Genomic DNA, 14,248 nt, shown 5'->3' on the forward strand with positions numbered 1-14,248 from the left:
TTGTCGGTGGTTGAGAGAGGTCATCTGCAGGGCAGCTTCCTTTCATCTTTGCCTACCACACTTCATACTCAATCCATGCAGATTGACAACTCCTCCCAAGACTTGTGTAGTTGTAGGTTTGTTTGTAGGTGTTTCCATCCCTTTTTGTATTTTTAGGGATAGGGTTGTTGACCCTAAGCCAACCTCTTTTATCTCTATGAAAGGCGATCTAAATTTGTCTTGACTCTCTCGATCCTTTGACCTGTCCAGTTTGGGTGACCCTTCCAGAAGCTGTAGCTCCCTCTGGCATAGCTATCTGGGTCATTGAGATACGTGTCACCTCACCACAACAAGGAATGGACCATGGGGTTAGACAGCCCCCGCCACCCCCGCCATGGTCCATCCCCTATTGTAGACCTGCCCTAAGTGATGATACAGGAGAAAAATCTCCATGGCCATTTTAAAATTGACCATGTTTAATAGAATTGCATATGTGGCATTTCTATATAAACATTCAGTTACTGAAGAAAAGCTTAGAAATTATGTGAATAATTTATAAACCTTGAGTAAAGTTTCTGTTTAAGATGACAAGTGGTCATCCTCTAATGATCTGCTTATACTCCTGCAAAGTACTCTTTTCTGTGTATGTCACTTAAGCAGAGTTGCTTAGAAAAGTGGTTGTCTACTGTCTTTCATTTATGTACCCTTTGGAAATTATGAAAGGACATCATATTCCTTTGGAAGCTGATCGTATATATGGTTGAATGAAAAGTGAACAGAAGTCACTCTTTTGCAGACCTGTTAGATATACTCTGCAGAAACCCAAGTGTCCACAGACAACAGGCTGAGAATCACTGCCATGGAATTAAGAGACTCCATTTATAATACTATATTTAGTGGAAATAAGGTACTACCTTTTACATAAAGGTGAAGTCCTGCTGGTTTTGTAAGATCCTAATATGCATCACGCCAGCACATTCTTTGTTAGGATCCATAGTTCTGCCTCTCTGCTCAACCGAAGCCTGCATAATGTTGGAGTAATAAGTAACCTTTTGATGTGTGCTTATTTGCTCCTTGTGATTGGTGAACTGTGAGCACATTAGTCCCATTGATGGCCCTCCGGCACTTTTGAACAGTCTGTATTCTTCAAACCGGAATTGTTTTTTTTTTTTTTTTTTTTTTTTTCAGGGATACTGTTTCACCCAAAGAATTACAAGTGGCAAGGGTTATAAGAGCCATGAGATATGACCCCAAAAGTAGAAAGTTTTGATTCAGCTTTCCATAGTGTAGTGTGAGCTCAGCAACATAGTTTTGGGACCCCGGTTCAGCAACTGAAAATCTAGGTTTACAATTCAGTTTGGCCACTGAAGCCCAGGCTTGGAAACCAGCAGTGCACATATACCAATTTTACCAGTCTGGGTTTCCAGTGCAGCATAAGTGTACCCTTTGAGTTGCCTAGCACTGCTCCATAGACTGTGTTTCTTGTTAATGATTCTTAGGGTTTGTCTACACTAGGAAATTAGGTTGAATTTAAGATCAATATTCTAGCACTTGATTTTGTGAAGTTAAAGGTGCAGGTCCACACTGGTATGTAAGGTTGACTGAGTGTGTCCTCCATTAGTGTTGCCAGGTTCAGCTTTGTCAGCAATGCACTGTGAATACCTGTCTTGCTATCCCATTGTATTATGACTTCCTGTCACAGTGTGTGATGGGACAAAAATGTGCTGTGGGTCTTTCTGGGAGTGTGTTGTCAGCATCCCATAGTGTGCTTGTCTCCTCCCTCTTCCTTTGGAAAGCAGCATCAAAGTGTTTTTGTGCCCTTTTTTTCAAACCCATGCATATGCCATTATAAGGCATTTTAGCAAACCCATTTATTATGTCCCACTGAGCACACTGCGCCAAAATATAAGTGAAGGCCAGACATTAAGGACATTTCCTGTAGATAAAGTTAACCACAAACAACAGGAATCTCATGAAAGAACCTCTGTGAAACACAGGAGGGATGTATTCCATGCAAGGGCGAATTTTGGCTTTTAAGCATCCTCTGTGAATCAGGTACTACACAGATCTTAAGGGACCTGCTTGACACAGTTTGCTTCCAGCCATGGTAAGGCCCAGACTGGGGGCATGCTTCCAAGCCTGTGACTGCGAAAGCAGTTCCTGCAGCTGTGTGTGCTGCAAGCAGGTGGGGGTTGGGGTCTGTTAGTGGCAGTGCTTCTCCTTCCCTTTTGCTGCGGCATTGAGCCTTTCCCAGGTCATGGGGAAAGAAAGGGAGGGGGGCAACCATGGCAGTGTGATTGTGCTCTTTCTCTCACAGTCACAGCATGCTGCTTCTCCCTGCTCTGCTGGGACAGTGAATGTTGCCCTTCCCCCTGCAGCCTGGAGAAGAGAGAGGGGTGGTCCAGTCATGGTGGAGCAGCTTGTGTTTTCCCTGCTGAAGCTCTTTTTGGCATCACATGGCCCTCCTGGTCCATTGGGACAGGATTCCCGACCCCCCGCCCCACTTCCCCTTGCAGCGTTGAGCAGGGAGGGAGTGGTTTGTACTATCATATGGTAGCTTACTGCACCTTCCTCTAGGCCTAGAATAAGATAAATTGATGAGGAATAGATGCTGATTCAGAGTGGGCACAAGGCCATTCATTATGCTGCACTGCTCTGTGGTGTCATGATTATAGTGGCTTGGCAAGGAAAGGTGTCCTATGGAGGTGATCTGAATAAGACAGGCTTCCCTAAAAACCTGGTGAAAAGAATACATATGTGTGTGAGAGCTTAAAGGAGATGTGCAAGGAGGGTTGTCACTCCAGCCCCAGACACATTAAGAAGCTGTTTCAGGGGCCCTGGGCTGTGTAAGTACAGCACCTGCCACAGATCACAGACAATTGCCTTAACCCCCTTGTAGTGTTGGTTAAAAATGAGAACTCACTAGAAGTGCCCTCTCTGCCATCAGGGTCTGGCTGCAAAACCTCCAAGGAGGAGAGGATGAGATCTAACATTACAAAAAGTTCCTGGCTATCAGTGAGATCACTTGCTGTTGCCAAAGGCTTCCTGAGAAATCTCTTCTTTGGAGGTATCCACAGATTGTTTGGGGACTCTGGCTGGGTCACTCCCTAGAATCCCATGCAGCCACAAATAGAAGCTGAATGTTCGCGGTGATGACCCAGAATGTCCGTCTGCTTCCTTTTGTTTAATGTTTTGTCTGCCTGAGCTTTATTTTCACCTGGCACTGCTGGGCATCCTTGGTGTACCCTTTTTCCACCATGTCCTGTGAGATCTTGGCCTATATGTCTGTTTCTTTTGCTACTTCTTAGTTTTCCCAGTACAGATTCATCTTCCCACATAGCAATGAGGTCTTGGATCTCCTGCGTGCTCCATGCTGGAGCTTGTCCGTGACCCTGGGGATTCATGGCCAGATGTGCTGATGAGGTGTATTGCCTGCTCTGCTGGCCAAACAAAAAATGACATTCAGATTTTCTTGGGCTGTTCCCCGCACAACTGGAGAGTAGCGGAGCTGAATGTGATGACCAGAATGGTTGCATTGGGGCACTGTGGGACACATCCAGGAGGCCAAGAATGACAAATTTCACAGTGCTCCATCTGCACTACCCTAAGATTGACCATACAAGGTCCAATTTGGCATTACTCATTATGAAAAGTAAAGTTGACCTTTGGAACCCTTAAAATTGACAGAAAGGACCCTGAAGTGTGGATTGATGTCTTATCAATTTGACCTAAGTATAGTCCAAGCCTTAGTATCTTCGTACGGCATTTGGGATGTGTTGTGTCTTACTGAAGTGGGGAGACCGACTTTTAGCCACTGTCACTTTTCTAGTAGATGTCACTATCTCCAGTGTCTGTGTGGACCAATGACTTGTTTGTTTAAACTACTCTGAATTGATGGTGGGAGGTACATATAAGAAGAATTAGGACAACCTTTTGGAAGGCACCCTAAGAAATGTAAATCAAAACTATGCCACAAGGATAGAGAAGGCTTCTGAAATGTGGTGTGCCAAGGGCTCACATCTAATCTTGAATATGGAGATTTTATATAGATTTTTGTGTCAATACTTCTAGCTTTAGAAAGCTCGAGTATCAGTTGGTTTGGTGTGAAATGAAAAACTCTTAACTTAGCTTTATAGTTGCTTGTGCATCAGTACAGATTACTTAAACTTGGAAGCACAGCCAGCTTGTAACACTACCAGTAGCTTCTATTTTGAATACTGCTCTAGTTCTGGTTTTTGGTGTAGTAGTTCATAAGTATAGTATGACTGATTACTTTTTGCGTCAGTACTGTGTAGGTGAGGTATTTCAGTATGAGAGTAGTTTTAAAAAAAATTGACTACGGTGATAAGGAGGCCACACAAGTATTAAGGGAAACCTTGTTCCCTCTTTCCTTAACTTGCCCTTCTCAGCTTGTATTTTTGCATAAGATTCAAAGTAAGTGATAGCTTCCTGTATATTCTGCAATATTAAGAGCTAAAGGCCACTTGCCCTCTGTTTTTAGATTCCGTGTGATCAGTCTTGAAATTCCTGATTCTAAATATTTTGACTTGAATCCGTTATTTGTTGCTGAAAAACTGAATCAAACAGAATAGTTTTTCCTGTTTTAAACAGTTTTTTTTGTAATATGCTCTGTCTCAGGTGGGGCATAAAAGTATATGAAATAGATTGAGGATAAGGTATGAAAAATTGAATCTAGTGAAGAAGAATACACTCATCCCTCTATATGAGCACAATTGATTCCCAACTTTCGCTCATAGGCAAAAACTCATAAGAGGGACCTTAACTTACCATGAAAATACAGGTGAAAGTCTCTGGTTCTTAGTGCTCCTAACTTGAAGTAGTGGCAGCAGGTGGCACTGCTTTTGTGAAAGGTAAGTGAACCTTTGGGATGGGGAGGGTTAAAGGCTGGGGGCAGTTTAGCGGCCATGAACGGGAGGGAGGGTTAAAACTTGGTGGTGGGCTGGGTGCATGGGGCTGGCGGGGGGTTCAGGCTGTAGCGGTTTTGGGTCTGTGGGGCCGGTGGGGGGACGGGGAGAGTTAAGGTTGTGGTGGTTTGGGGTCTACGGGGCCAGTTGGGGGGGAGGGGTTAAGGATGCGGTGGTTTGGAGTCTGCGGGGCTGACGGTGGGGTTAAAGCTGCAGTGGCTTGGGTCAGTGGGGGTGGGGGGTGAGGGCGGTCAGGCTGCGAAGGGTTTGGGTCTGTGGGGCCAGCGGGGGGGTTCAGGCTGAGGTAGGTTGGAGCCGCGGGGAGGAGGTTAGGCTCGAATTGGCATGGGGAAGTTCACTCGTCTGGTGAACAAAGGTAAGTATATGTATCCCTTGTTTTAGTGAGTACTCGTAAGTAAAGTACTCGTTTAACAAGGGATGAGTGTAATTGTATTTAGGTATTGAACTGCCAGGAGATGGACCTTTTTTGAAATATAGAGGGGATCCAGTTAAAAATTTTACAAGAGTTGTGGATCAAATGGCAGCTGCTTAGTGCTGTACATTTAAAATCGGGCCATAACTACGTGGCATATGTGAGCGTGTATGTGTGTTTTAAATTATGTACTTGGTTAAAATGCTTGCTTTTGGGGAAAGAGGAGTTTGATATGAGTATAGAGCTTATCATTTTGTGAAACCAAGAAATTTAGTTCACAGTTGTGACCATGCTTGAACTTGAAAGGAAGCTATCATATAACATTGGCCCAAAATCTAGGTTTAAGACGAGTTTTATTGGAACAGGATACAGTAATGGAATAGTTTAATGAAATCTCTTGTTTAAAACAAAAATCAAATGTTTGTGGGTCAAGCACTCTGGAAAATCTTCCCTCCATGCTAAATACAATATATTGTGCGAGTGAAAGAACCTGGAAGTGACCACTTGTTGAAATGAGTGTATCATTCAGTATGGACAGTGGTTAGTCATGTCCTCTTCTCTTGGACAAAATCAATAAATACTGAAAAATAACTTTTTTTCATACTAAAAATTCAGTGACCCATTGAGAAATTTCTTGATCCTTTTCTTCCAATTATTCCCTATTACAGGAAAGTCTGTCTTCCTAGGATGAAGTTAATGTATTTTTATTTCAAGATATGCTAGTATATCTTTCACAGTGCAGTTTTGGTTGCCCTATCTCAAAGTATAGAAAAGATATTTAGGAGTGTAGAACTGCTTTCAAAAGTGAGACAAAAGATTGGGAATGGTCCCCATGGAAAAGGTAACTAAGAGATGTGACTTAGGATCTAAAATGTCATGAATAGGGTGGAGAAAGTGAATAAAGAGATTTTATATGACAGGGTAAATAACAAAGAAACCAGAGGTCATCCAATTCAATTAATATGCAGCAGGTTTAAAACAAACATACGGAAGTAATTCTTCCCTCAATGCACAGTCAGTGTGTGGAACTCATCAGGGATATACTGAAGGCCAAAAATATAACTATGCTCAAAACAGCTGCATCAAGTCATGGAGGATGGATCTGTAAGTGGCTTTTAGCCAATTTGGTCAGGGTCAGCTATCCCTCATGCTTTGAGTGTCCCCAAACCATTGACTGTCAGACGTTGGGGCTGGATGACAGGATGGATTACTCCATTATTGCTGGGCTTTTTCATGCTCCCTGAAGCATGTGGCACGGGCAACTGCTGGAAGACAGGATGTTGGTCTTGGTAGGCCATGGGTCTGACCCGTCATGACTGTTCTTACACATTCAGGCTGCTTTTCTTTTAGTTAACCACGTCTCCAGTTTGGGTTACTTTTTTAATTACAGCTCCTTGTGTTGCCAGCAGCATCTTTACAAAATAATATAGTTCCTGACTTAGAATCTTTTGCTTTGTTGCTAATGGATACTGAACATTTTTGTGGTAGTATTGCTTCAGCAGCTGGCAGATGTTAGCACAGTAAGCGACATGACTGGAAGGCAATTGGTCTTCAGAGATGAATATGGACAGAGGTGGTACATTGGAGCAGGACTGAGAATAGATTACCTTTTCAAGCATCCATGGGTGCTTGTTTACTCTGAGCATTCAGAGTCTGCTAGTTACTGTTTGTGCCCTCTATCTGATCCATATTTGCTATTTTGTATCAAAACGAAAAGCAGTCAAGTAGCACTTTAAAGACCAGCAAAATAGTTTTATAAGGTGAGCTTTCGTGGGACAGACCCACTTCTTCAGACCATAGCCGGACCAGAACAGACTCAATATTTTAAGACACAGAGAACCAAAAACAGTAAGCAAGGGGGACAAGTCAGAAAAAGATAATCAAGGTGAGCAAATCAGAGAGTGGAGGGGTGGGGGGGGGGGGGAAGGTCAAGAATTAGATTGAGCCAAGTATGCAGACGAGCCCCTATATAAGGGCTCACTATAGGGGCTCGTCTGCATACTGGGCTCAATCTAATTCTTGACCTTCCCCCCCCCCCCACCCCTCCACTCTCTGATTTGCTCACCTTGATTATCTTTTTCTGATTTGTCCTCTTGCTTGCTCTTTTTGGTTCTCTGTGTCTTAAATATTGAGTCTGTTCTGGTCCGGCTATGGTCTGAAGAAGTGGGTCTGTCCCACGAAAGCTCACCTTATAAAACTATTTTGCTGGTCTTTAAAGTGCTACTTGACTGCTTTTCGTTTTGATAGTCTATAGACTAGCACGGCTTACTCTCTGTTGCTATTTTGTATAGTTGTCTTAGTTGAATTGGTTTTTCTAACAAAATAGATGTATCTTTTTTTTTAAATGCATCCTTCTTTTAAAGTTTACACAGACTGCTATTAATGGCTTTTTATAGAGTAGAACTGCTATCAACAAACTAAAAAAAGTGATTGAATGTGCATGTTTAACTGTTGCTTCTCCATGTCCTTTTACTACTTTTTAGCGGCGTCTTCGTCACCTACGAAATATTGCTGCACGTAACATTGTTAATAGGAATGGTTATCGCCTTCTGGATACCTACTTCACTCTTCATTTGTGTGATAACAATAAGATAAGTAAAGGTAAGGGGCTATTTGCAACGTTTCTCTCATAAAACTGTCATACAAACTGTGGCTCTATTTTGCATTTTTTAAAAGTTCATTCTAAATGGAATTTTTCTTTCTTGTTGACTTTAATTTTTATTTTCAGATGAGCTAAACAATGAAAGCTTTCCTGTTTTTTCTCCCTTTTCTGTCAGCAGATAGATCCAACTGTCAGTCTTGCAGCTGGCAAGTTGACTTAGGTTTTTTGCTTAGACTACATCAATACCACTAACTAGGCTGCCTTCCTGTAAACTTTTGTTCATCTTTGGAAGGTTTGGTCTCTTCTAGTGACTGTAGATTGTATGTGCCCCTCATTATTAGCCTCCTGCACTGGTAGGTAGCTAAAGGATTAGTAGCAGGCAGGCTCAGTCAAGCTGAACCAACTTTTGAATAAACTTTCAATTTCTCCTACATCTGACCTAGCAGCTACTGTTTCCCAGAAACAGGCACAATCTGTCTTAAATTTCTCCAAGATGCTTATCACCATGGTGACTGTCTTCCATGTAACAGTTGTGAAGCACTGAGTCCCTAAACATCAATACAGCAAAAGCTTTGTCATCTGGTATGCTGAGGGAATGGTGGTAGGGGTTGGGTGGGGGCAAGTAAGTCAAAAATTCTTGTTAACTAAGAGGGTTTGGTTGTGGGAGGAAGCTCAGGGTGCTGGATTGGAACAGCGTTCACCTCAGGCCGCTCCCTGTAAGCATCTATATATTCCTCGCTGCTCCTAGGTTGAGGCATGGTCTGGAGGTCCTGCATCCTATTTCTGCCCACAGGTGCTGCTGCTACTGCTTCCATTGGCCATTCTTCATGGCCAAAAGGGAGCCACAGAGCTAGGGCTTGGGGTGGGGGACAGTATGCAGAAATCCTGTGGCTGTTGCTCTGTATGGCCGCAAGGGAGCATGCAGGCTGTGCACCAGCTGTAGCCTATTGAAGATCAGAAATGATGGTTGGTTAGAGCTTTCTGGTTGGTGAAGTGCCAGATAACCTAGCTTTTTCTGTATACGCTTAGTCTTGCCTGCTCCCAATGAGCTACACATCTTATAGAACTGGAAGGGACCTCAGGAGGTCATCAAGCCCTGCCCTCTTGGCAGGACCAAGCACCATGTCTGACCAATTTTTATTTAAAATCTGTCTTAGACTGCTAAGTGGCCTCCTCAAGGATTGAACTCTTAACCCTGGGTTTAGCAGGCAAGTGCTCAAACTGACTTTTCTTTTTTTTATTCCATCTGTTTCAACTACACATGGAAAGATGGGATGAAAGTGTCATTAGTGGGAGGGGGAAATATGTTCTTTTTTAGATCTGAATATTGGCAAGCTCTGTTTTGATATCTTTAGGTGGTTTGAGCATATGTGAGAAACAATAGACTTTCTGCGTAAATTATACTTCTATGTCTTGTTCTACAGAACAGTTCCTATTTAAAAATAAGTATTTGTACTGTAGCATAAATATTGAATTTGGACTGATTTTCCTCTACTCATTTTCATTCTTTTTCCCCTCCTAGAATTTTATAGAAGTGAAGTGATCAAGAATTCCCTGGTAAGTTGATTCTAATAGTAGTGTAATGTAATAGTATAGCTGATTTAATAGTGTAATATATAGAAATCCTTGTGCATCTCTTCTCTTAATGCATAGGCTTACTTAATGCTGAAATAGTGTACCTAATAAAACATCTGGAACAGTATTTTCTCCACCCAATGGCTACGTCTACACTACAGCAATCTTTCGAAAGAAGAGCCCTTCTGGAAAACTTCTTTTGGAAGACAACCAGAAGTCCTGTGGCACCTTATAGACTAAAGGTGCTGTAGGACGACTTATTTTTTTTTTTGAAGATGCAGACTAACACATTGATTCTTTTGAAGGAGTGCATCCACACACACACAGCTCTAAAATCGATCTGCTCTTTCAATGGAGAGCATCCAGACAGCCCCAGTTCTTTTGAAAGAATGGGCTGGGTATCAATATCTGGTGCCAAGAGGACTACATCTACTTTTCTTTTCTGAAAGGTGGTCTTCCTCATCTGGGAGAGGAAGAGGGCTGCCGGAAGAAGTGCTGCTTTCTTTCAATTTCCAGTTGAAAAAGCACTTTGTTTGTAGGTGCTCTGCAGATTCTTAGGGGAAAAGGCCTGTTTTTATCAAAAGAACTTGCTAGTGTAGACACAGTCCATGAGTAAACTAGTATATCTGCATTTTATTGTCTGCTTCTGAAGTTTAAGGCCTTTATAGGGAGAAAGAGGCCAAGTTGTGGATTAATGACAACCTGAGGTAGGTGTTATCAACCAATGATAGGGAAATCTGAATTCTCCAGCTATTGTTGTAACAGCTGTTTAGAAGTAACACCTACAGTTACTGTCAAATGCACAGAAAGAGAGACCTTCTAACGTCATTTATTGTTGGTTTCATCATTGTACCGGTTAGCAAAACAGAACAAAACCCCAGAACCCAAATGTGGTGGTAAATCTTCAAAAAAAGGTAAAGAGGATTTAGGGCAGCTGTACTATATGAAATTACAGATAGCTCACTTCTTAAAACTGTTTCAAGTTATCCCTTGCACTTCTCGCATCCTGGCTTCTAGCAGCCCGAGCCTTCCCACAAACGGCCACCAGGAATGGAGGGGAATAGGTCCCTTGTCAGATATTGCTCAAGTGCAAATTAACCCTTTGTTGTCCACATGCTCCACCACTAAATATTACGTTCTTTTCACTAAGGACCAACTTAGTGTTACACTCATATGTATTTTATTAAATTCCACTGCCCCATTAAAGGGAAAAGTGGGGCTAGCTTTCAAGCACACAGCCACACACTCATATCCACCTGCACTTATACTTATGAGAAGAGTTGCATAGAAACAGTGGAGGAAGCCAAGGTAAAGTGGACTCAGTGTGTCTGCCTGTAGTCATGAATCTGAGACACTAGGTGATCCTACTACTCCCTTGTCAGCTTGCTCTCTTGTCAGTATGGTACTCGGGAGCAATCAGTACCATCCATCCTAGGAAGAGGGGAAGAGGCCCTGGCCCTGGGTCTTCTCCTGCTCCCCCAGCCAGATGAGACTGACTCCTGCAGAATGGTGATGGCAAGAACTGTCCTATAGCTCTGCACCCATTTTATGTTTCAATCCATAGCTTTTTGTCCTGTTCTACTGCCTCAGAAATACTGTATGACCATGAGTCATCAGCCAATAGTAGGTGGAACTTTGATCTTGATGGGGCCTCTCTCTCTTTCTTGGATGGGTTTTTTGCAGGGCTCTGCTCCCATTATTCTCTGGACATTAAGACGGTCCTGGCACCTGGTTGTCCAAACAGGCTGGCTTTGGGGACTGATTCTGTTGCATGCACGCACACACACATTCGTACTTCTAAATTAAATGGCAGATGCACCTAACTTTCTAACTGACAGGATTTCTTAGGCTTATGATATCTATAAACAGTTGCTTACAAATTTATGATACTTAATATAGACCTAGCAGCTGCTACAAAATAAAGCTTACAGAAACAAAATATAATTATGTGAACAAAGCTAAATCTGTAAAACAGAGCTACTGTTATAAAGCTTTCAGGAAGTTGCAGGACTTAAAACCAGCGATGATTGAAAGCTACGGAACTTACGTTTGCATTTGTAGTGGACTGAGTAGAGAGGCTTTACACAGCAATAACATAGTTTCAGGTAAACATTTTTCTTATGTATAATGTAAAAAATGAATAGATCTAATTAACACTTTTTAAAAAAAATTATATAGCTTGAGATGTAATATCCAATGAGAATCAACATTTCTTAAGAAAAATAACTGAAATACAAATACATAGCATGATTAAAATGAATATTTTGATCAAGACTCCATGACAGCTGATTTAATCATGAATAAAATGGTGATTTATAATGCTATAATCTAAATGACTCCACCATGTCCTACATCTAACACTATTGTTAGAAACTCTGCTTTATAGCCCATATGGTAGTGGGGGGGCATCTCTCATATCCACCTCAAAGTAGTGTGAGGTTTTTGTAATTCAAGTCGTGAAGTAATTACTGAGGATTTGTCACACTTGAGCACTGTTAGCCCTACCATTACTGCAAAACAAACCAGCAGTCATATAGCACTTTAAAGACTAACAAAGTAATTAATTAGGTGATGAGCTTTCATGGGACAGACTCGCATCGTTGGCTCTACCATTACTGGTAATGCTGGTAGCATTAGAAAGACCAATGCCTGGTCTACCCTATTGTGTCACAGTAGCAGAGAGTACACTAGCACATCAGAATTTTCACTAGTTGGAGTGTGGAGGTAAAAGCCAAATAGATGCGGCTGGTGGCTTGACAACTGTTTTCTTACTGCTTGCAAACATAGATGGCTGTCGTAGGTCTTGCTGTTCATATGCTTTGGTCTCACTGGTATTGCTATCTGATTATTAAAAAAGATAAAGCTTTTAAATGATCTGAAATATAACAATGTGGGTAAGCATGATGTACAGTCTATGCAACTACTAAAGTCAACTTTAAGTGTGAGGTGTCCGGTCCTACTCATCAGCGTCCAGGTGTGAGCTTGAGGGCTGAATCTGAAGGTGGTTCTTCTGTCATCTCCTCCCACCTCCCACCCGCAGCCTCTTTAAAGAGATGATCCTGACCTAAGGGTTGGTGAGGGGGTAACGCTATGGGCTGTTGCTTCCTATATTAGGAAGGTGTTTTTGAATAGCTGTCTTTTTTTCCCATTGTACTAAGGCTGATGTACAGGGAGAAGTGGAGGAAATAAAACTTCTTTCCACTTTCCAGTCACAAGTCTATGCAACATTTAAAACTAGCTTCTCTTAAACAAGTCACTGTTGCATTTTCCCTCTGTTTGGGGTATCTTGATTATAACTTCCCTGAACAAGTCTTGCAAAAGAGAGCATGCCACAGTTAATAGCTTTGGGAAAGAAAATAACGTCTTGTTCTCATTGCAAGTCATCTTCAAGTGTGGAAATACTACAAGTTGAGATACTGAATGAATTAGCAGTAACAATTCAACAAATAACTAATACAAAACATAGATAAAATAATCTTTGATAGAACTAAACAAAATACTGCAGGCTAATTCCCTTTTTTCATTCTGGTCCCATGTCAAGTTTTGTGTTTAAAAGATGAAAAATGGTAAATTATCTGCACACTATGTAAATCATTTAGCAGTTGGCTTCAGTACTAGCCTGACTGAGTTTACACTTTATGGAATGGTTAATTGCGTTGGTGGTATGTACAGTGACAGGTATTATTCATGTTGGATGAACCCTGCAATCAAATGTTTTTCATGGGGAAACTGTCATGTCTAGACTCAATGTAAGTTACTTTTTCTGACAGCTGTCAAAGTTCATAAACTGTTTCTTCCTCTTCCAGACATCACAAAACAAATTTATTCTCATTCCTCCCTTGCCCCCAAAGCCAACTTATGTATAATAGCCGACACCCCAACACAAGTAATGTCATGGATGCTGATATGTATAGGAAGGAAGAGCGTAGCTTAATAAATTCCAGTTTTGCTTTACCGTGGACACAAAGAACTTTGAAAACTTAGTTGTCTTTTCATTGTTTCCATTTATCAATAAATTCTAAAAATCTGATCTGTAGAGCTTCTAAATGGAGTATCTTGATATTGCTGGCACACTATATTGGAAAGACTAGAGCAAATTTTATACAGGAGTCTTGGTGGTGGTTAGGGGGCCATGTGGAAAATATGGACCCAACTTTCAACAGCTTGCAGTTTAAGAAACTTGACCTAGAAACTGAAAATTAAAATTGTGGTGTGGGCTTACAGTCTGTGCCTGGCTTCAGTTGTAGCCTAAAGCTTACAAAAAAGTATCTGATCCTGCAGTGCTTCCTCTTGCATGTTTTATAGTAAAGGAGTATTTTTATCAATTTCAGTGGTACTTGCATTTGGGCGATGGGACTCAGCCCTATGAGGCTGAAGATTCTGGTGGTTAGACAATTCAGATAATTTCTGAAGACATTCAAGTCTCTCTTATAACAAATTGGGGGTGGGAAAACATTGAAGTAGCACAAGTAACATTTCTGATCTGTGCATCACTTTGTTGCTATGTCCAAAAATCTTTTACCTTCCTGGAGGTTCAAATGCAGTCTGTGGGCTGAAGTTGTTCTCTAGCAGATGTGACACTGGTAGCAAACTGGGGAAGCTATTCAGTAAGGTTTGAAGATCCTGTCTGAAGTCAGGAGACCTTTAGAAGATATTTGAAGACTTGCTGATTTGACCCCCCCCTCCTCCAGTTGTCCAAACCTATTTGGTTTTCTCTGAAATGGGAACTTTCAA

At 41.7% G+C, this 14,248-nt stretch overlaps 1 protein-coding gene across 1 annotated transcript in view; it reads left to right on the top strand.

The window, feature by feature from the left end:
* The window catches only part of UVRAG (UV radiation resistance associated), a 157,109-nt gene that overhangs the window by 10,421 nt on the left and 132,440 nt on the right, over nt 1-14,248 (top strand). Inside the window, exons 2-3 of the mRNA XM_074981318.1 lie at nt 7,821-7,938; nt 9,462-9,496. Coding sequence (XP_074837419.1) covers nt 7,821-7,938; nt 9,462-9,496 — 153 coding nt within the window. The remainder of the gene's footprint in view (nt 1-7,820; nt 7,939-9,461; nt 9,497-14,248) is intronic.

This window comes from Carettochelys insculpta, chromosome 1, assembly GCF_033958435.1.
Source record: "Carettochelys insculpta isolate YL-2023 chromosome 1, ASM3395843v1, whole genome shotgun sequence".
In the NCBI taxonomy this organism is placed as follows: Eukaryota; Metazoa; Chordata; order Testudines; family Carettochelyidae; genus Carettochelys; species Carettochelys insculpta.